The sequence below is a fragment of the Bufo bufo genome, chromosome 1 (genome assembly GCF_905171765.1).
Source record: "Bufo bufo chromosome 1, aBufBuf1.1, whole genome shotgun sequence".
In the NCBI taxonomy this organism is placed as follows: domain Eukaryota; kingdom Metazoa; phylum Chordata; class Amphibia; order Anura; family Bufonidae; genus Bufo; species Bufo bufo.
Window position 1 is genome coordinate 414,756,656 of NC_053389.1, and position 23,308 is coordinate 414,779,963.

The 23,308-nt window shown below is 44.6% G+C and overlaps 1 protein-coding gene across 1 annotated transcript in view; it reads right to left on the reverse strand.

Moving 5' to 3' along the window:
- Window positions 1-23,308, reverse strand: part of CPEB4 (cytoplasmic polyadenylation element binding protein 4) — a 59,297-nt gene that overhangs the window by 30,430 nt on the left and 5,559 nt on the right. The window contains exon 3 of the mRNA XM_040406308.1: window positions 700-781. Coding sequence (XP_040262242.1) covers window positions 700-781 — 82 coding nt within the window. The remainder of the gene's footprint in view (window positions 1-699; window positions 782-23,308) is intronic.

Here is a 23,308-nt window from a genome sequence, read left to right on the forward strand (position 1 = left end):
GCAGCCAGGTGTCTGGCATCGCCTTTCTCCTCTCTCTCTCCATTGAAAGATAATATACTTGGCTGTGAGGATGGCCAGGAATGATAGCAGTTGTACAAAACCTATCCAAAGTGTATGGCCAGCCTTAGCAGAGCAGCTCTCTCTGGACGACTGCTGGGATACATGTATTATACCATGCATTAGGTGCCATGTAATGCCACAGGGAAAGTAAAGATGTAACATTTGTTACCCCTGATAACGGATTACAATACACAATGAGAAATCTCTAAACTGGAAAAAAAATATATATTTTTTTTTAGCTGTCACAACAATTTCCACCCACATAACTTCTGTCATGAATTCACATCTTTATGTGAATCAGAAAGAATATTCGAGCGACGCTTCATAACTGCAGATTGCAAAAAATAAATAAATGGTGGAATGTGTGGAGCAGGCCAGAGGAGAGAAGGAGCATCAGGGAACACGGTAAGCCCAGGTGCACACTTGTCCGGACACTCCGCAGAACCCCTCAACAGTGAAAGGCGTCCCATGACACACCCAGGCATTTCAGAGACTTTCCTATGGAAAAAGTGCAGAGGAGTAAAATGTAAGCGAGAGGAGTCAGCAATGTCTCCTCAGATCTCCCAGCTGTCCATATCGCACACAGAAGCTGAAAAAGAAAATGTATCATGGAAAGAGGTGACAGAAACGAGGACTTACCTTTCAGTGAATCATTCTCTGCTCTCATGATGTCGATCAGGGAGCTTTCCAGTGAATGCATGTCAAATGTTCTGGCGCGATCCTGCAAAAAAGCCACATAATATTTAGATGGAAACCAGAGAGAACGGAGACAATTCCAGAAATAGACACAAGACCACAAAAAGAAAGATTACAATCACCAACATCGGGACGAAAACAACCAAACTATGCAACAGTGAGCTTTCTTAGGCTCGGGCTACATGAAGACTACAACAGTAATGAACGTGGTTGCATTGTATTGTAACAAAAGCCGCTGGATTTCTGCACAATGACGTTCTCCGCCATCAGGTGTGATGTTAGTAGCACAAGATTGCAATCTTAATGTCACATTGCCAATGTTGCCGCTGTGTATCCATAGCCAAAAATAAAACACGCTAAACAAAAAGAAAAAAAAGAAAAAAAACACACACACACACACACACACACACACACACACACACACACACAACACAAAAAATTGCTAAAAGCTACTACAATTAGTAATATTTCTATTTAAGAAGCTGCACCATCACCATTTATATTATAGGAGATACACCGAGCACTAAAGTTCCCATTCCTTACAGGCACCTCAGGCAGAATACAATCAAGTCCTGTTTATGGATCCGGTTTTCTGTAAATGGATAAAGTACACTACCAGAAGATGAAAAAACACCTGGAAATCACAATGCTGAGCGGAGACTAGTGCTGCTTGGTCAATGAGAAGACAGCCACCCTTTATGTAGGGTATATATTGAGGCAAAGTCACAGTAATACTGGGTGGCACTTCTTCAGGCTAGGCTCTACTAAATGGAGCTAAACCACAAGTGGACACCCATCTTTACTCCAAGCGGCAGCCAAAACAAGAAAGGACTTGTCCCTTGTTGGTACAGTTGCAGCTTTAAACCATTAGCCTAGGAACCGCAGCATTGCCTCCTGTAGAAAACATCAGCCAGGGACCACGCAGCCGACAGTTTTAGCGTGGTGTTCACATCGGAATTCCACGGTGTGAACGAGCCTTTAGGGGGTACACGTGTACGGTCAGAATCAGAGACCTGCACTACAGTGTATGAATGCACGCCAGGAACACAGAACATGTGGCATGGTCCTGTCACATTGTATCTGGTGAGAAAGTTAAATCTCTTCAGACACGTGCCAGACCCTAATAGATTAAAGTCTTTAAATATCCATTTGGCGCATCACATTTTATGACATACACTCACCTAAAGAATTATTAGGAACACTTGTTCTATTTCTCATTAATGCAATTATCTAGTCAACCAATCACATGGCAGTTGCTTCAATGCATTTAGGGGTGTGATCCTGGTCAAGACAATCTCCTGAACTCCAAACTGAATGTCAGAATGGGAAAGAAAGGTGAGTTAAGCAATTTTGAGCGTGGCATGGTTGTTGGTGCCAGACGTGCCGGTCTGAGTATTTCACAATCTGCTCAATTTACTGGGATTTTCACGCACAACCATTTCTAGGGTTTACAAAGAATGGTGTGAAAAGGGAAAAACATCCAGTATGCGGCAGTCCTGTGGGGGAAAATGCATTGTGGATGCTAGAGGTCAGAGGAGAATGGGCCGACTGATTCAAGCTGATAGAAGAGCAACGTTGGCTGAAATAACCACTCGTTACAACCGAGGTATGCAGCAAAGCATTTGTGAAGCCACAACACGCACAACCTTAAGGCGGATGGGCTACAACAGCAGAAGACCCCATCGGGTACCACTCATCTCCACTACAAATAGGAAAAAGAGGCTACAATTTGCACAAGCTCACCAAAATTGGACTGTTGAAGAGTGGAAAAATGTTGCCTGGTCTGATGAGTCTCGATTTCTGTTGATACATTCAAATGGTAGAGTCCGAATTTGGCGTAAACAGAATGAGAACATGTATCCATCCTCTGATGGCTACTTCCAGCAGGATAATGTATAATGTCACAAAGCTCGAATCATTTCAAATTGGTTTCTTGAACATGACAATGAGTTCACTGTACTAAAATGGCCCCCACAGTCACCAGATCTCAACCCAATAGAGCATCTTTGGGATGTGGTGCAACGGGAGCTTCGTGCCCTGGATGTGCATCCCTCAAATCTCCATCAACTGCAAGATGCTATCCTATCAATATGGGCCAACATTTCTAAAGAATGCTATCAGCACCTTGTTGAATCAATGCCACGTAGAATTAAGGCAGTTCTGAAGGCAAAAGGGGGTCCAACACCGTATTAGTATGGTGTTCCTAATAATTCTTTAGGTGAGTGTATTTTTGAAAATGTCACCAATGTAGACTGATCCTCACCGATACAAAGCACAGACTTGTGCTCGGATACTATATTACCCAAATTACCATGAGTGCCCATACATTCACTATGGCTATAGCCAAGGTGGAGATCTATCAAAACTGGTGCAAAAGGAAAGTGGAGGCATTGTCCATTGCAACCAGTAAGATTTCACTTGTCATTTTTCATTTGAAAATGAAAGCAGAGACCTCATTGGGTCCCATGGACTATTGCGTCACTTTTCCTTTAGACCTGGTTTTGATCCATGTCCCAAAAGGATTAGACAGATCACTGAATAAAGAGAAATTCAGCAAGATGTGACTAAGGGCTTTCCTTGCGGAAAGGTACCTCCGGCCCATAATAGAACAGTCCTATCCTTGTTCGTAAAACGGACAGGAATAGGACATGTTTGTTTTTGTACGGGCCCACGGAACAGACATACAGATGCGGACAGCACACAGTGTGCTGTTCGCATCTTTTACCTCCCTATTGAAGTGAATGGGTCTGCATTTGACCCACAAAAATCACGGTTGTGAGGCCTAAGCGTACGGTAGTTCTGTCACACATACAACTATCTTGCTTCTCAAAGACCGTTCAGAAATGTCTGCAGGCCTCTCCTAGACTATGCGGCAGGCGGTGCTAGGGAACCTAGGATGAGATCTGATAGAACGGTGCTGTTATTTCCTGAGGTCAAGGCAGAACAGGAAGCAAAGAGTGGAGAGAAGAGACCTACAGACCACAATATCTGAGGGAAGGGAAGGTTGTAGGTCTCTGGAAAATGCACCATAGCTTGTTTCTGCCTTTGTGGGAATATTAGCTGTAACCTAGAGATGAATGATAAAATCAGGATCAGTCTTCATGTTTTGTAGAAATCCTGCAAAGAAGAATGGATTTAAACTCTGATCTTTTCCATCTTAGGCTGGGATGTTTAGAGATCCTCACGTCCTACTGCAAACAGGACAGAGAGGCGAGGCTGCTGCTCCAGGCAGTTGTCTTACAGCCAGACACAGGACTGTGCGGAAGGGTGGGGGAGGAGCACCTGGGACTCTATTTCTCAGTATTAATTGTAATATATGAGATCAAAGGAAAGGAAGGGATGCACACTTTCTAGGTTTAATGTTCCTTTCAGCCTTTTACTGCCAAGGATATATGTAAATCTGCTTCAATATTCTAGGTGTATTATGTGGGGCACAGCATGAAAAGTTTTAATCCCTGGTTTTGTGAACGTGCAACATATCAGTGACTGTGAGCCAAAACCAGGTGTGGCTCTAAAACACAGAACAGGTGCAGAACTTTCCCTTAGGCCTCATGTCTGTGGAGGCTCCAATCCTGGCTTTGGCTCACAGTCACTGATGTGTGAATGAGGCATAAGGCTGGCAATAAACATCAAGGAAGCATAGACCATAATGTGGCCTTATCAGTGGTCTTGGAGATGGTCTGTATCAACGATCCCACCAGTAACAAAACTGGCGAAGAGGCATTTAAAAAAAATAAAAAAAATTTATATATATAATAAATAATAATAATAATTCCAACCAACTGCAGCCTAAATTTACTAACCAGGCAATTGCAAATGATCACTTTTCAAATGCTGCTGAGCTGAAACAGCCCAATGACCTCCATGTCATGGGGGACAGGAAGGGGAAGCTACAAGTGACACCAAAACAAGATGATAAGAGTCTGTAATTGTCACTTCTCTCCCTGTACAACCTCCAGTGACCCCAGGAGGGGGATACAGGAACTTTCTTCATCTTCTCACCCTCTTTACCAATCAAGGAGGATATGCGGTTTGTCAGATTGGGAAGAGGGCGGTGGGTTACTAACTGAGTGAGAAGATGAACAGTTAAACATGTAGCCCCCTGCACCTAATCTCTGACTCCAAGGTTTACTGGCAGCTACAACATGGAGATTTTTGGTCTATTTATTTTTAATGAAAAAGTGAAAATCTATAGACACAAGTGTAAGAGTAGCACATATGAACTCTGCATATCTACATAAAATTGTACGCATCTTTTAGCAAAATGCTACATATTGTATATAGTGGGTATGTATAGGATTTGGGCATACTCCAGGGCTGAGTCACATTATTATACCCATCTCATGAAGGTCACATGTGGCGAGTTGGCTTGGCGTGTATATACAGTGTGTGATCGAATGTCTGTACACATAGCCCTTGCTGCCGTCATGGGTAAAAGTAATGATTTATCAGTCACAAGAAGGGATAATTACTGGCTTTCGGGCCAAGGTTGGCAGTATTTCTGACACTGTGCAGTTTGTGAACTGTTCATGTGCTGCTGTGGTGAAATTGTGAATGCACAAATGTTACCATTGTGCATAAGTGACGTGGACACTGTGGCACACCACCTGCCATTGATGTGATAGGTGAACGTTGGCTAGGAAGGTGCGTGTGGGCAGACTGATGCTATAGTGGACCAGTACTAGACATGTGTCTAAAACATTTCAGCGAACCCTACTGTGTATGGGGCTCCGAAGCAGACGGATGGTCTCTACATCTCAGCTAAAGAAGATACATCAGCAGAAAAGGCTTCAATTTTCATGGCATTCTCTGGGCCCCCTCATCCATGTGGAAGGCACTCAACCGATTTGTATAGGAATCCATCCTTGCAGACCACACATACCCATACATGCCGATTGTCTTCCCTGGAGCATATGGGATCTTCCAGCAACATGTCACATGGCTAGAAATGTCCGCCATCTGTTGGAAGAGCATGATTAAGACACCCAAGTACTACCCCGGCCCCCTAATTCCCCAGACTTGAACCAAATTGAGCATCTATGGGAGCACCTTGATGGTTGTGTTCCCTCTATGGACCCTCCAGTAGCTGTGGGATGCTCTGCAGTCAGCATGGCTCCAGACACCTGGGACAACCTACCAGGACCTTACTGAGTCACTCCATCTAGCTGCTGTCTGTGCTGCATACAATGGTTACTCTGGATAGAATTATCGGAGTGTGGAGCTGGAAAATTAAATTGATGGTTGGGTATATTCACAAGTGCAGGTTTTGATCCAGCTTTGATGGAGTTTTTAAAGTCCAAATCAGATACAGATGATAAAAAGTATAAGGGTACCTCCACATGAGTGTGGGTGACCGTGCAGAAGATCCACGTGAATTTCTGGGCGTTTCTGCACCAAAACAGCAAGAAAAACTGAAATTAATAATTGCGGGTTTTGGTCCGGATTTGATATGGTTTTGCCACAGATCTGACATGATGCAGATTTCTGAAGAAAAGACGCAAAGTGTGCATTTAAGATTGGTATAATCTCATCCATTTTGCTGGTACTGCGTTTTTTTCACACATGAATCCGCGCAGAAAAACCAAGCGTAATCCGCATCGTGTGCAGGTACCCTAAGGCCTAACCTACATGTCCATGATAAGATGGCCAGTGTGCTATCCACGACAATGTCCTTGAAGACAGCACACATTTGTGAGTCACTAACATGTGAACAAGCACAATGGCAGTGTTTCACCTTTGGCAGCCCACAAATTCTTGTCACCAACGGTCGCCTTGTGTAAACCTAGCCTTAAAGGGGTTGTCCGGTCTACAGCTACTGATGCCTATTCTCAGGACAGAGCATCAATATCAGATTGGTGGGGGCACCCATGTCTTGCTCTCTCATTCAGCTGTAATTACACAGTAGACGACATGCAGGTAAAGACTCTCACGAGCGCGGCGACCCTTGAGCCCATTGTCCTTTGCGGAAATTCTTCCATCATGTGGACAACATTTTATTATGGGACCTCTTCATACAAATAGTACAGGAGACACCAACAAGTCATGCAGCTGTCACTCACCATCTGTAGAGGATATAATCTGCACATGACGCCATATGAGCTCCTGCCCAACACGTCTGACAGGCTATCACATGAACGAGCACTCACTACCTGTTGGCAAAAAATGAATCTCCGCTCCTCCCCCGTTTATCTGAACATTTCACGGACCCCTCCCAGACCTGTTTTAACCTGTTGTGAATGAGACACTGGTCTCACTTTCAGGATCTACCTACAATACTAGCTGGGTAACTTACTAGATGTCTACGGCCGAGGCCAGAGCTGAATCCTCCCGATGGTCAGCTGTATCCCTATACTGGCAGACAATCAGCGGCAGGCACACGTACCAGTTTTATGGAAACTACATCTAGTAAGCGATACATGGATAGAATCAGGGTCTCATGGCAGTGTAATGCTGGTGACAGATTCCATGTAAAGGAGTTTCCATAAGATAGTATTTTATAGAATTCTATAATATGCTTTACAATTTAAGGATATTTATCAAGGATATTGCAAATGAAAAGTGGAGCGGTTCCTTTCCAATCAGATTCCAGCGTTCATTCCTCAGATCCGCTTTAGAAAAAGAGAGCAGGACCATGACTGGTTGCTCCACTTTCCCTCTGCACCAGCTGTGATAAATCTCCCCCATAAGGCATTTCACAATCTTGCTGGCAATGAATAGAAGCAGAGGCTCCTGCTGGAGTGGGCATTGTTGCTCCGTTTAAAGTCTCTGGGACTGACACAGATACCAAAGTACGGTCTCAAGAGTCTTAGTAGGTTTGACCGCCACACCATTCATACAGGGGACCCCTGTTCTCTTGATAGGTGGGAATCCCAGCGGTTGGAGCCATGGATCAAACACATTCTGTAGACACATCACTGTAAAGAGTGCATTAACACTGAGCGCCATAATAATACAATGCTGGGATGGCGTGGGCACAGGACCCCCACTTTCACTGCTGGTATCAAGGTTAATGCTGATCCCAGATGTTTAGGGGTACCTGCACACGAGTGAACGTGCATGCACATAAGATCCACACAAATTTCAGGGGTCTAACAATGGCCCTCAGGCCTGCCATGTACAGATGCCTGATTTACTATAACTGACATAGTACACTGTGATACAATGTATTGCAGGGTATTATATGGGCAACTAAAGGATCAAGTGGTCAAGTTCCCTAGTAAAATGTTGAAAAAAGGTTTGGGAATTTTTTTTTATGCCATTTTTTTTCCTACAAACACCTTCATGTAATTAAAATGCTAAAAAAAAAAATGTTGCGTCTGAACTTACAAGTTATCAAACATTTTTTTTTTTTTTATTCTTCGTTCAATCCACTGCCTAAAAAATTATAAAAAGCTATTAAATAAAAGGAGCCTTCATACAGATCAGTTGACTGAAAGATAAAAATGTGAATGCAGCAACACAAAAACAAATAAATAAAGAAAACCGGTACAAAAAACAAAACAAAAAAAAAAAAAATGATATACGGCTCCTTCGGGTCCATTCACATGTCCGCAAAATGCGGAACGGAATTGCGGACCCATTCATTTCTATGGGGCAGCACATCAACGACGTTTAGCTTAAGGCCGGATCCGGATTAATGCCTTTCAATGGGCATTAATTCCGGATCCGGCCTTGCGGCAAGTGTTCAGGATTTTTGGCCGGAGCAAAAAGCGCAGCATGCTGTGGTATTTTCTCCGGCCAAAAAACGTTCCGGTCCGGAACTGAAGACATCCTGATGCATCCTGAACGGATTTCTCTCCATTCAGAATGCATTAGGATAAAACTGATCAGGATTCTTCCGGCATAGAGCCCCGACGACGGAACTCTATGCCGGAACAAAACAACGCAAGTGTGAAAGAGCCCTTACACAACTGAATTTGCAGTGGCATTTGGGCTCAAATGAAGACAGACCAAACTGCTGGAGATTCTGGAGCATGGACTTTTGGAGGATTTGCTACATTTATGAGGCCTTAGTCAATATCAGACCAATGGAGGTCCAACTGCTGGCCACCGTAGAAATTATGTGAAAAGGTCTGAAAAACAACCAAGAAAATGCAAAAAAATTAAAAATTAAAATGTTCTCATGGAGCTTCAAGCTAACATTCAGAGCTGCTGGCATTTCAACAGTAAAACTGAAGAAAATTACCATCTGTGTGTGAAAGCACCCTAAATTTGGTACTGGTAATCATACCGTTCCGCTCAATAAATTTGGCATGCCGCTTGGTCAATGGCAAACCAACTCATAAAACAATAGTGAGATTGCTGTGTATTTCACACCATATCGTATGCGAGTTATACAATATATTATATATACCCCAAAATGACATCATAAAAAAAAAAAATACAACTCGTCCTGCAAAAATCAAGACCTCATATGGCTAGGACAACAGAGATGATAAAAAGAAAATTCCTAACAAACGGTACCTTCTAGAGGTGCCCATACACAAGTAACGTCAAGGGGAGCTGCCTATTTTTGAGACCAGCAGCACTATTGGGTATGCGGATGGCTGTTCTAGCACCTGAGGCCAGCGATTGGGTCCAAGCCATTTCCGATCCAGTGGGGACCAGATGCATCCAGGAATGGGACACAGGTTCCTACCACTGGGTTTGTCTGCCATTTGTCAACTTCAATCCAAACTTCAGGAGATCCCAATCATTTTGTCTTAATGGGAAATCCCTCCCAGATACTGCACTTGCTGACTAATGGCTTTTTTAAGTGAGCAAGCTTTGCTATGGTAATAGACAACTGCATTAACTTGTTCCTCTACATGCATTAGTAATGGGCTGAAAAGCATGCCTTACTTTTATTAGATATAACAGGGAGTATCATGGGCGGGATAATGAGAGAATAGTATCACACTACACCTAAATAAAGCAGTATTGAATGGGTGCAGTAAGACAGTGACATGTCTTGTCCAGTCATGACTCAGGGGACACTGAATACAAGACGGCAGTTGGAGAAGTAGTCCCCTTTCCCCTCCAGCCCTCACAAAATAAAAATAAAAAACAATAACCAGAAATCAAAGCATTCAGCAATGGGTCTTAACCAACTTTTATCTTTCTATCCCTCAAGACCAATAGTGGTGCTGCTATATATGGGCCCAGGTCATTCCTCTTCTGGCGCCCATCCGCTCAAACATTTTCTAATTAAAAGGGGTTGTCTGGGTTCAGAGCTGAACCTGGACATAGCCATCTTTCCCCCCCAGGCAGCCCCCGATGTTAGCATTGGAGCGTGTCATGCTCTGATGCTCTCCCTTGCCCTGCGCTGGATCTCGCAGGGCACGGGCTCTTTTGTTTAAGATAACACACTGCCGGCAGAGGCTTCCGCCCAGCGGTGTATTCAGAGACGTCACCAGCTCTGATGGGCCGGCTTTAGCGCTGCCAAAGCCGTTTTACAGGCTAGGGCAGCACTAAAGCTAGTCCATCAGTGCTGGTAATGTCACCGGGCTTACTGCTGGGCGGAAGCCTCCGCCTGGCAGCCCTAAGGTGAGCCCAGTATGTCACCGGATCTCCTGAAAATGCCTTTGCCCTGCACGATTCAGCGCAGGGCAAAGGAGAGCATCGGAGCATTGTCAGGGGGGCTGCCTGTGTGAAAATATGGGCATGTCCGGGTTCAGCTCTGAACCCGGACAACCCCTTTAAGGAGGACCTGTCACCTCTCCTGACATGTCTGTTTTAGTAAGGCTTCTTTCCCTCAGGCATAGGCGGCCAGTGGTCGTGCTGAGGCCCACAAAATGGGGCCCCGCAATGCACGAACACAGTCCGTGAGGCAGCCGCATTGGATCGCGGACCCATTCACTTGAATAGGTCCGCAATCCGGCCTAGGACATGTTCTATCTTTTTGCGGAACGGAAGTACGGGACGAAACCCCACGGAGGCACTCCGTAGTGCTTCCGTTCCGCATCTCCGGATTTGCGGACCCATTGAAGTGAATGTGTCCGAATCTGTGATGCAGAATGCCCACGGAACGGCACCCGTGTATTGCGGATCCGCAAAACGGCAACAGGGCGCACACGCCTGTGGGAAAGAGGCCTAACTACTTGTATTCTCAGTAATAAGTCTTACAACTCCTTGTTGTGCCATTTCTCCTGGAGGTTTAGGAATGAATTGCCAGCAGTCTGCTATAAAGGTTCATCTGGGTGTTACCAGTTTGGGCGTGTCCCTCAAACACTGTCACCACTGATTGGATATTGTCACACTGAAGGGACACACCCCAACTGGTAACACCCATCTAGAACTTTGCAGCAGACAATTCTGGCTGCAGGAGGTGCGGGGAGCGCCGAGTGTAGCACTGCTAGCACTGGCTGTACTCACTGATCATGGTCTTCTTCTGAGCACCAACTGTGCTGTTTTCCCATGGAGCATTGCCAATAAGTCTCCATATAGGCCTCCAAATGGGTATTAAGCTGGCTGGCATTAGCGATGTGCTAATGTCAGCTGAACATAATTATTAGCGCCATCTCACTGCCTGAAGCCTTTGAGAAAAACAAACTTTGTATAATATGCTAATTAGCCTCTAGGAGCACCTGCTCCTAGAGCACGGGTGTCAAACACAAGGCCCGCGGGCCGAATCCGGCCCGCCAGACCTCATCATGTGGCCCGCGCAGCCGCCGGCCTTCAACTTTTATTCTCGCTTTTTTTTTTTTTTTTTTTTTTTTTTTTTTACACAAGAAAGCCGCCTCTTCAGCGCATGCGCAGCAGCCTACAAGCCAGAGAACGTCTGCCCTGTAGCGGCGGCGGCCGTTCTACACAGGAAACCTCCACTTTATATGCATTCAGGAAACCTCCACTTGTTTTTTTATTGAGCGCATGCCATCCTGTATGTGACAGATCCAACGGCTGCCTGAACCCTTCTCTCCTGTACTGTAAGTACATATGATGCATGGGGGGGGGTCTGCTTATTATTCTGCTTAAAAGTCTGATTATAATTAATTTGAGAATATAATTCCAGTAGGAAGGTTGCACACTGCTGGTATCATCCGCAAGAAAACTTTATTGGAGACTGCTCAGACAGAAGAACATGGTATTTGGTCTGAGCAGTCTCCAATAAAGTGTCTTGTGGACAATATCAGCGATGTGTGACCCTCCTTTTCTGCATCATCTGCTACTGAAATGTGAGTGGGCTCTGCGTTGGTCTGCACCTGCCCTTCACAGCACTGCAATGGTTACATACCATGGCAGGTGGAGCGGTAAACTTTGGATATACTGACCACTTCCATGTCACTTTACAGTGGTATAGGGACCATAAAACCAAGCTCAGATCACGCATCACTGATGATAACCTCCATGCTGTTTTGCGGATTGCTACAGCACAAGACCTAACGCCAGACATCGATGGACTGACCTCAGGAAAACGATGTCAGCCATCTAGTCAGAAAAGTTAAAAAAAAAGTTAATGCCTTGTGTTTGCCATATATGTAATAAACAGTGTTTGGCAAAATTTGTAAGTTTAAAAAAAAAAATTACTGTCTGATACCAAAAATCATTTTTCAATAGATTGTACAATAATTGTACATTTGAATATCTACTTGCCATTATTCTGACTATGTTTCTGCTTTCAGAGCTAGTTATTACTTACATTATTACAAAAAAACTGTAATAATTGAATGCAGTGACAATAATTTATGATAATAAAGAGTGGACACATAGTCCTACAGATACAACCGGCCCTTTGAGGGTGACCAAACTGCTGATGCGGCCCCCGATGAATTTGAGTTTGACACCCCTGTCCTAGAGGCTCCGTTTGCCCACCTCTTCACGCCCTTCTCTTGATTGCAGACACGGCCGGCGGGAGGAGAGCAGCGCTGCCTGGCCCTGTCAATGTAAATATCTTGCGACGTTCAGTATTTGGCGTAGGCACAGTGAGGGAGCCAGCAGCCGAGAGTCCTTCCATTACTACGCCTACGCAAACGGAGCCTCTAGGAGCAACACCCCCCCCCCCCCATGCTCCTAGATGCTAATTAGCATATTATAAAAGTTTGTTTCAGGTAACAGAAACCCTTTGGCCCCTTTCACACGAGCGAGTATTCCGCGCGGATGCGATGCGGGAGGTGAACGCATTGCACCCGCACTGAATACTGACCCATTCATTTCTATGGGGCTGTGCACACGAGCGGTGATTTTCACGCATCACTTTTGCGTTGCGTGAAAATCGCAGCATGCTCCTCTTTGTGCGTTTTTCACGTAACGCAGGCCCCATAGAAATGAATGGGGTTGCGTGAAAATCGCAAGCATCCGCAAGCAAGTGCGGATGCGGTGCGATTTTCACGCACGGTTGCTAGGAGACGATCGGGATGGAGACCCGATCATTATTATTTTCCCTTATAACATGGTTATAAAGGGAAAATAATAGCATTCTGAATACAGAATGCTTAGTAAAACAGGGCTGGAGGGGTTAAAAAAAAATAAAAAGTCATTTAACTCACCTTTATCCACTTGCTCGCGTAGCCGGCATCTCCGTCTGACTCTTTTACTGTATAGGACCTGTGGAGAGCATTAACTATAGTTTAAGGACCTGGGATGACGTCACTCCGGTCATCACATGGTACGTCACATGATCTTTTACCATGGTGATTCACCATGGTAAAAGATCATGTGACGTACCATGTGATGACCATAGTGACGTCATCCCAGGTCCTTAAACTATAGTTAACGCTCTCCACAGGTCCTATACAGTAAAAGAGTCAGACGGAGATGCCCGGCATCGCGAGCAAGTGGATTAAGGTGAGTTAAATGATTTATTTATTTTTTTTAACCCCTCCAGCCCTGTTTTACTAAGCATTCTGTATTCAGAATGCTATTATTTTCCCTTATAACCATGTTATAAGGGAAAATAATACTATTTACAGAACACCGATCCCAAGCCCGAACTTCTGTGAAGAAGTTTGGGTTTGGGTACCAAACACGCGCGATTTTTCTCACGCGAGTGCAAAACGCATTACAATGTTTTGCACTCGCGCGGAAAAATCGCGGGTGTTCCCACAACGCACCCGCACATTTTCCCGCAACGCCCGTGTGAAAGGGGCCTTAAAGGACAGCCACCTTAGCTGCATCCAAGGAGAACAAAAGTATTGTGCCAAAATACTAGTTTCGCCCGATCCTTCTCTCCCCGACATCATCGGTTTAGAGTCAGAAGCTCCCCACACACACATTAGACTGAGCAAATCCTGCTGGTCTCAGTGGGGTCTGCAGACAATACACTAATGTGTATGGAGGCCTTTACTTTGAAAAGTCTGAATGCAAACAACCAATTTTAAATATACTGTGGAACTACACAGATCATGAATGTTTAACCCCTCAGATGTCTTCGTCAATTGCAACCACAGCATTTAAGAAGTGATTTGGAAGGAGAAAGCTCCATCAGACAAAGGCTCCTCTGCTGTAAGACTGCAGGAGCCGTTCGGTTGCTATGGCAGCCAAGAGCCTGTGAAGGCTTCTGGGCCTGCCAGTGTAAAGTTGCTATTAAAGGGCTACGCCAGTTTTTATTTGTATATCTCTTTAAATAATAGGAAATCATACAATTTCCTAATATACATGTATTTACAATTCTGAATAAATATCTTTCATATATCAGGCAGTTGACCCCTATATGCAGTAGAATAGCATAGCGATGTATCAGTGTGCAATGTATCCATGGCCTAAGTGAAACATGCCATCAGTCATGTGACACCCCACCGACATTCAGTAAGCATGACACACAGGTGATAAGTAAGGCCTCTTTCACACTTGCGTTGTCCGGATCCGTCGTGTACTCTATTTGCCGGAGGTGCCCGCCGGATCCGTAACACCGCAAGTGAACTGAAAGCATTTGAAGACAGATCCGTCTTCAAAATGCGTTCAGTGTTACTATGGCACCCAGGACGCTATTAAAGTCCTGGTTGCCATAGTAGTAGTGGGGAGCGGGGGAGCAGTATACTTACCGTCCGTGCGGCTCCCGGGGCGCTCCAGAATGACGTCAGAGCGCCCCATGCGCATGGATGACGTGATCCATGCGCGTGGGGCGTTCTGACGTCACTCTGAAGCGCCCCGGGAGCCGCACGGACGGTAAGTATACTGCTCCCCCGCTCCCCACTACACTTTACCATGGCAAACAGGACTTTAGCGTCCTGGCAGCCATGGTAACCATTCAGAAAAAGCTAAACGTCAGATCCGGTAATGCGCCAAAACGACGTTTAGCTTAAGGCCGGATCCGGATTAATGCCTTTCAATGGGCATTAATTCCGGATCCGGCCTTGCGGCAAGTCTTCAGGATTTTGCGGTATTTTCTCCGGCCAAAAAACGTTCCGGTCCGGAACTGAAGACATCCTGATGCATCCTGAACGGATTTCTCTCCATTCAGAATGCATGGGGATAATCCTGATCAGGATTCTTCCGGCATAGAGCCCCGACGACGGAACTCTATGCCGGAAAAGAACAACGCAAGTGTGAAAGAGCCCTAAATAGGACTAGTGGTGGAATCATCATTTTATTGTGATTATTAAAGGGCTTCTCTAAGTTATGTAAAAAAAAATTAAAAAAAATAAAGCACTGTAAGTCTAGGGGTCAGCAATTTATACATAAGCTAAGCAAGTTTTAGGCAAAAAAATAAAATCTATTAAAGCCTCATGCACACGACTATGTGGTGCCAGTGCTGCGGACTACAATGCATGGGTGCAGACCATGTGTCCGCCCGTCTGCGGACCCATTCACTTGAATGCGGTCCATGATCCGCATCAGACGGTCTGCACAGCAAAAAAGTAGTGCATGAACTACTTTTTGGCGGTGCAGATGTATTGACAGAAAACCCACGGAAGCACTCTTTAGTGCTTCCGGTCCAGGTCCCTGTTCCGCACCATATCTTCCGGACTGCGGACCCATTCAAGTGGGATGTAATACGGTCAACTCATTCCCCTAGCTCTGGCCCTTTGTTGACATGCAGTTGCAGAGCTGTGGGGGCGTGTAACAGCAATCTCTGAGGTTTTCTTCATAAATATTAGTGGGTGTCGACAAGACTACCTTTCCCCTCCCCCTGCTCTGCAAAGGGAGTGAATAAAAGTGCAGCCCTGTCTGCAGTCTGACTGCTGGGATACTCATGTTGTATGTGTAGGACTACAAATCCCAAGCTGCACAGTACAATAACATTGCTAAAACACACAGGATCTTCCCCCTACCTGTTCTCATGCAATGCTCTGCAGATACTTCTTCACAGCCAGCAGAAGAGTACAGAGGAGGGAGCTCCTCCAGTCTTTTATCAGCTCTGTGTTTGCGAGGAGGTAGGGAAGATTCTGTGCAAAGCATTTGTCTCCATGCAGGTGCTCAGTACCTGAGGCAGAGGCGCCAACCCTGAGTCTGTGCTGCTGATAGTAGAATGGGTTAAACTTTATTGAAGAATCCAGTGGGAGGGGAGACAGCAGCAGATCGGGCAGTGAGGGGGTGTGGCTTGTCACTCCAACCAGCGCAGCCCTTACAGTTAGGTTCTGTGTACAGAGGCAGACCTGCTGCTCCTGTTCCCTCAGGCTTGTGCAAGTCATCAGAGCAGAGGAAGAAGCCGACATCACAAGTCATGTGACCCTCAGCTAACTAGGAGAATAGGGCCACTGTAGAAGAAGTAGTGAATTGAAAATCTCTTACATTTGGTTAGTTAGAAACATACAAAGCATGAAAAAATAAAGTTGGACAACCCCTTTAACTACATTACTTTGTTTATTAACATGGCTGCCTGTCTGAGATTTGTAAAATGGTCGCCAGTCTCTAGGGGACATTGTAAAATAGCTGCCTGACTAAGTGATTTTTTCATGTCGTTAATAAAATTTAGTGTAAACAAAAACACACAAATCTGTTTCTACAGACATTGATAAGATGCTGCAGGTTGCAATCCTGTATATACTGTAAATGTTCTGCTCCCCAATACACTACTATTCACCCGTTAGATTAATGGGCAGCTAATTGAAAGCCAGATCACATGATTAAACGCCATGTTTAGTACTATCCAGCTCTCCTATGGATGCATTTTACACAACTAAAGTGACACACTTATGGATATAATAAAGGTCTCCAAGTAAAATTTTAAATAGATGTACTTTGGAAATTGTTCAACATCCTATTAACTAGAGCGTTAAAAATGGAATAACCCTTGAAACTGAACACAACAATTTTCCCATAGACCTCAACAGTAAACGGTTGTATTCTATAGTGTAAGCAATCTAATGATGCCATGTCCAAACCCCCTGGGGGAGGGGGCTATTAAAAAGGAAAAACAAGTTGTTGTTTTTTTAAATAAAAATTCAAATCACACCTTTTCACTAATATATATATATATATATATATATATATATATATATATACACATACACACATATACATATACATATATACACACACATACACAGCCTTTTTTCATCATTTTGCCTCCCAAACAAAAAAAATAAAGCAAACAATGGTTCTTATACAGCTCTGTAGGAGGAAAAGGAAATTATAGAAAATTTCTGTGTGTTCATCCCGCTTTCCCCAAAATCGAAATTGCCCATACTATCAAAAAAAGATAATTTAAAATACGTAATCACATATGGTAAATGGTAACGGGAAAAAATTAATAAAAATGGCCCGATTCAACATATTTTCATCACTTTACTTCCCAAAACACCCCTACAGAGAAAGTTATGGCATTGGGAAGGCTGAAAGTTAGGCTACTTTCACACTGGCGTTTTGGCTTTCCGTTTGTGAGATCCGTTTCAGGGCTCTCACAAGCGGTCCAAAACAGATCAGTTTTACCCTAATGCCATCTAAATGGAATAGGATCCGCTCAGAATGCATCCGTTTGCTTGCAGCGTTTTGGTGTCCATCTGATGAAACTGAGCCAATCTATGACATAATCTGGCACAATAGAAAAAAACGGATCCGTCCTCCATTGACTTTCAATGGTGTTCAAGATGTCTTGGCTATGTTAAAGGGGTATTCCCATCTTAGACAATGGGGGCATATCGCTAGGATATGCCCCCATTGTCTGATAGGTGCAGGTCCCATCGCTGGAACCCGCACCTATATCTAGAACGGAGCAGGAAGCGCTGTGGCTGGAGGACCCGAGATTTCCCGGGGTCCGTCCACCACCAAGCGCTAATCTCCGCCTCTCCCATAGAAGTGAATGGGAGCGTGCCGCAAATGCACAGCCCATGCTCCCATTCGTTTCTATGGGGCAGACGGCAATAGCTGAGCCAGCGCTCAGCTATTTTCGGCACCTTAGAAATAATTGGAGGGCGGCTGCGCATGCACAGTGCACTCTCCTTCGGGACCCGCACCTATAAGACAATGGGGGCATATCCTAACAATATGCCCCCATTGTCTGAGATGAGAAAACCCCTTTAAAGATAATACAAACGGATCTGTTCTGAACGGATGCAGATGGTTGTATTATCTGAACGGATCCGTCTGTGTAGATCCATGACGGATCCGCACCAAAACGCGAGAGTGAAAGTAGCCTAAAAAACAAAAATGAAAAAAAAATATATAATATAATTGGTATAATATATATATATATATATATATATATATATATATATATATATATATATATATATACACACACACACACCAGTCATTAAGGGGTTAAAAAAATTACATTTTGATGCAACATTGCAATTGGCAATTTGACAGTGTACTACCGTAGGTTACTTCTTTCAGAAAAATATATGGGTTTGAGGGATTAGTATGATTTTTTTTATTTATTTTTTTCCATTTCATTCATGTCAAAAATTGTCCTGACTACTTGAGGTGCAAGATTTCCGAGTAAATAGAACATGGAAAATAAAGCAACCTTGTAATGGGTCTTAAAAAGAAAAACATGTCCTACTATTTTGTTTCTACAGCTCCAATGAAGACCTACACATCTCCATGGAGACAGACTGCAAATTTACTGTAGTCTGATTCTATGGTCATATTCCCTTCCATCTATTCTCTTCTGACCTACTAAATGTAGTATGTCAGCAGAAAATAGGAGGACTGTTACAAGCAGCAGGGATTTCACTATTGCCTCATCTTCTCCTGTTTACTAAGGGCTTTACAACCAGTACGCGGAACCATTCGGGTCAATGGAGCCACAAAAAATGGAAATGACTGTAAGCATTCCGTTTCCATATGTCCGCAAGGCCATTCCACAATAAAATAGAACATGTCCTATTATTGTCCGCATTACAGACAAGGATAGGACTGTTCTATTAGAGGCCAGCTGTTCCGTTCTGCAAAATACGGAATGTACATGGCCGGTATCAGACATCTACATGAGCCCTAATACTGAGGCAGCTTGCTCAGCTTTGTTAATTAAGGGAGGAGTTCTTGAATGGTTAGCCTTCCTTTAAATGTTCATGGTATCTGCTCTTTAGTTGCCGGGTATGGCGTGCGATCTGGGCATTTGTATACAGAATCCAGCCAAGACTGTGTTGTACTTGTGTAGCTTTTTACTTTTAGTCCTGTTGCCCGTTTGCGAAGTTTGGTTCTCAATTTTTCTCTGGATCATTGATTCTTCTTATTGTCTTGCAGATTATAGTGCATTCCCAAGGGTGTAAAAGTTGAAAAATCTGTGAATCGTCCATTGATTATTATAAATACAGAATGTAACACATAGGCCCCTTTCACACGGGCGAGTATTGCGCGTGGATGCGATGCGCGAGTTGAACGCATTGCACCCGCACTGAATCCTGACCCATTCATTTCTATGGGGCTGTGCACACGAGCGGTGATTTTCACACATCACTTGTGCGTTGCGTGAAAATCGCAGCATATTCTATATTCTGCATTTTTCACGCAACGCAGGCCCCATAGAAGTGAATGGGGCTGCGTCAAAATCGCAAGCATCCACAAGCAAGTGCGGATGCGGTGCGATTTTTACGCACGGTTGCTAGGTGACGATTGGGATGGAGACCCGATCATTATTATTTTCCCTTATAACATGGTTATAAGGCCCCTTTCACACGAGCGAGTATTCCGCGCGGATGCGATGCGGGAGGTGAACGCATTGCACCCGCACTGAATACTGACCCATTCATTTCTATGGGGCTGTGCACACGAGCGGTGATTTTCACGCATCACTTTTGCGTTGCGTGAAAATCGCAGCATGCTCCTCTTTGTGCGTTTTTCACGTAACGCAGGCCCCATAGAAATGAATGGGGTTGCGTGAAAATCGCAAGCATCCGCAAGCAAGTGCGGATGCGGTGCGATTTTCACGCACGGTTGCTAGGAGACGATCGGGATGGAGACCCGAACCTTATTATTTTCCCTTATAACATGGTTATAAGGGAAAATAATAGCATTCTGAATACAGAATGCTTAGTAAAACAGGGCTGGAGGGGTTAAAAAAAAATAAAAAGTCATTTAACTCACCTTTATCCACTTGCTCGCGTAGCCGGCATCTCCGTCTGACTCTTTTACTGTATAGGACCTGTGGAGAGCATTAACTATAGTTTAAGGACCTGGGATGACGTCACTCTGGTCATCACATGGTACGTCACATGATCTTTTACCATGGTGATTCACCATGGTAATAGATCATGTGACGTACCATGTGATGACCATAGTGACGTCATCCCAGGTCCTTAAACTATAGTTAACGCTCTCCACAGGTCCTATACAGTAAAAGAGTCAGACGGAGATGCCCGGCATCGCGAGCAAGTGGATTAAGGTGAGTTAAATGATTTTTTATTTTTTTTAACCCCCTCCAGCCCTGTTTTACTTAGCATTCTGTATTCAGAATGCTATTATTTTCCCTTATAACCATGTTATAAGGGAAAATAATACTATTTACAGAACACCGATCCCAAGCCCGAACTTCTGTGAAGAAGTTCGGGTTTGGGTACCAAACACGCGCGATTTTTCTCACGCGAGTGCAAAACGCATTACAATGTTTTGCACTCGCGCGGAAAAATCGCGGGTGTTCCCGCAACGCACCCGCACATTTTTCCGCAACGCCCGTGTGAAAGAGGCCTAAGGGAAAATAATAGCATTCTGAATACAGAATGCTTAGTACAATAGCGCTGGAGGGGTTAAAAATAATAATAATTAAACTCACATTAATCCACTTGCTCGCGCAGCCGGAATCTCTTCTGTCTTCATCTGTGAACAATAGGACTTTTGATGACATCACTGCGTTCATCACATGATCCATCACCATGGTGATGGATCATGTGATGAGCGTAGTGACGTCATCAAAGGTCCTATTGCTCACAGCACAGATGAAGACAGAAGAGATGCCGGGCTGCGCGAGCAAGTGGATTAATGTGAGTTTAATTATTATTATTTTTAACCCCTCCAGCGCTATTGTACTATGCATTCTGTATTCAGAATGCTATTATTTTCCCTTATAACCATGTTATAAGGGAAAATAATACAATCTACAGAACACCGATCCCAAGCCCGAACTTCTGTGAAGAAGTTTGGGTACCAAACATGCACGATTTTTCTCACGCGAGTGCAAAACGCATTACAATGTTTTGCACTCGCGCATTACAATGTTTTGCACCTTTTCCCGCAACGCCCGTGTGGAACCAGCCATAGACTACTCACAGAAAGTTAAAGGGATTCTGTCATGAGATTTTACCCCTATAACCTAAACATATGCCCATGTCCGTGCTAATAACATGAATCCTAAGCTGGCCTTATTAAACCTGCTTGTGGCTCTATTAGCCCAAAAAACAGGTTTTTATAACTTGTCAATCACCTACCTAAGGTGCCTAAGGGGACGTCCGTTAAGACAGGGTGCCCGGCCGCACCCATCGCCGTCTGGTGCCCAGCGCCGCCCTCCGTGTCTACAGTGCCACCTCCCTCACCTCAGCGCCACCTCCGCAATCCTCCCGTCCCTCTGCCAGATCCTGCGCGTGCGCACTAGGCTCAGCCTGATGCGCCCGTGCGGACTCCTGGCAGCGGCTTCGTTGAGCAAAGTACGCATGCGCATCAGGCCGGCGTATGCGCACTTCGCTCAACGAAGCCGCTGCCAGGAGTCAGCACGTGGTAACAGACAGAATAAGGCTACTTTCACACTGGCGGTTTGATTTCCGTTTGTGAGGGCCCTGAACGGATCTCACAAACGGTCCAAAACTTATCAGTTTTGCCCTTAATGCATTCCGAATGGATAAGGATCCGTTCAGAATGCATCAGTTTGACTCCGTTCCGCCTCCATTCCTCTTTGGAGACGGATACCAAAATGCTGCTTGCAGCATTTTAGTGTCTGTCTGATGAAACTGAGCCAAATGGATCCGTCCTGACACACAATGTAAGTCAATGGGGATGGATCCGTTTTCATACAATCTGGCACAATAGAAAACGGATCCGTCCCCCATTGACTTCCAATGGTGTTCAAGACGGATCCGTTTAGAATGGGTGCATGTGGTTGTATTATCTGAACGGATGCGTTTGTGCAGATCCATGACGGATCCGCACCAAACGTGAGTGTGAAAGTAGCCTTAGATAGAATATAACTGCCTAACTACACGGTTGAGTATGAGAGGTGATAGCTCATTTGACATTGAGCTCCCCAAGGTGACAAATGCCCCGCTGCAGGCAGGTCTCGGTCAGCTGGAGATGATGTGGTGCTGGCATTGTAAGCATGGTAACGTGCCGTGCTGTCAATGATTTCCAAGAATAATTGTGTCAGAGGGGGTAAACTACATTTTACGTTATTTGATGGTGCTGCTGCTCGAAGGCTGAAGTGGTGCATGCGTGACTGAGTAAGCAGAGGCAGTGAGGTTTGTGATGTTACTATGGTGTTGAGTACGTGCATGGACATTGAGACCATGTGGATGCGTTGACCTGTATCCCGATCGCCCGACTCTTCACTGGGGATACGCAAGCATTGGTGATTTAAGTTGTTTGTTATGGCTGGTCTCAATAATTGGTGAGCACACAACTGCAGCATTATTATGTATTTTTTTGTGATTGACGTCTTATGGATGTACCACTTTTTTTGATATGTCAACCTTAAACATATTATTACAAGGCTTAAAAAAGGCTAGGATATAGCCGAAACATCACATATATTTGTGTGTACTATGGAGTAAACCAATAGAGTGTCATCTGGTGGTGATGCTGACATCACAATTTTGTTGAATTCTGGCAAGTCTGATGTGGATTTATCAGCGAGACGTCCTGCTGTGTTCCTGACCCCATTGGGTGAGAGACATTGATGGTGTTCTCATATCTGTATATACATATAGTCCGTTTCTGTCAGTCATTTTTTTTCCGTTCATCGACATCTATTGGCTTTCATCTGTTCCAGTGCCTGCCATCTCCTTCATCCGTTTGCCATTCTCTTTCTATTGGTGAGCTTACTTCTCTATTGATCCCCTGTGCGCTGGAGTGAGATGTGCCTAATTTATTTAGCGGCAGATACCTCTTAATACATTAGGGGCACCTCTGGCACTCCATGCACCAGAAGCTCAAACTATAACACATCAGTTTCTGTAAAGTTATAGTAAAATCAGTGGGCCGCTGTAGATTCTGGCACCTCCCGCCAAGTTCCACCCCTTTTCTCACCACTTCAGAAAGGTGTCGA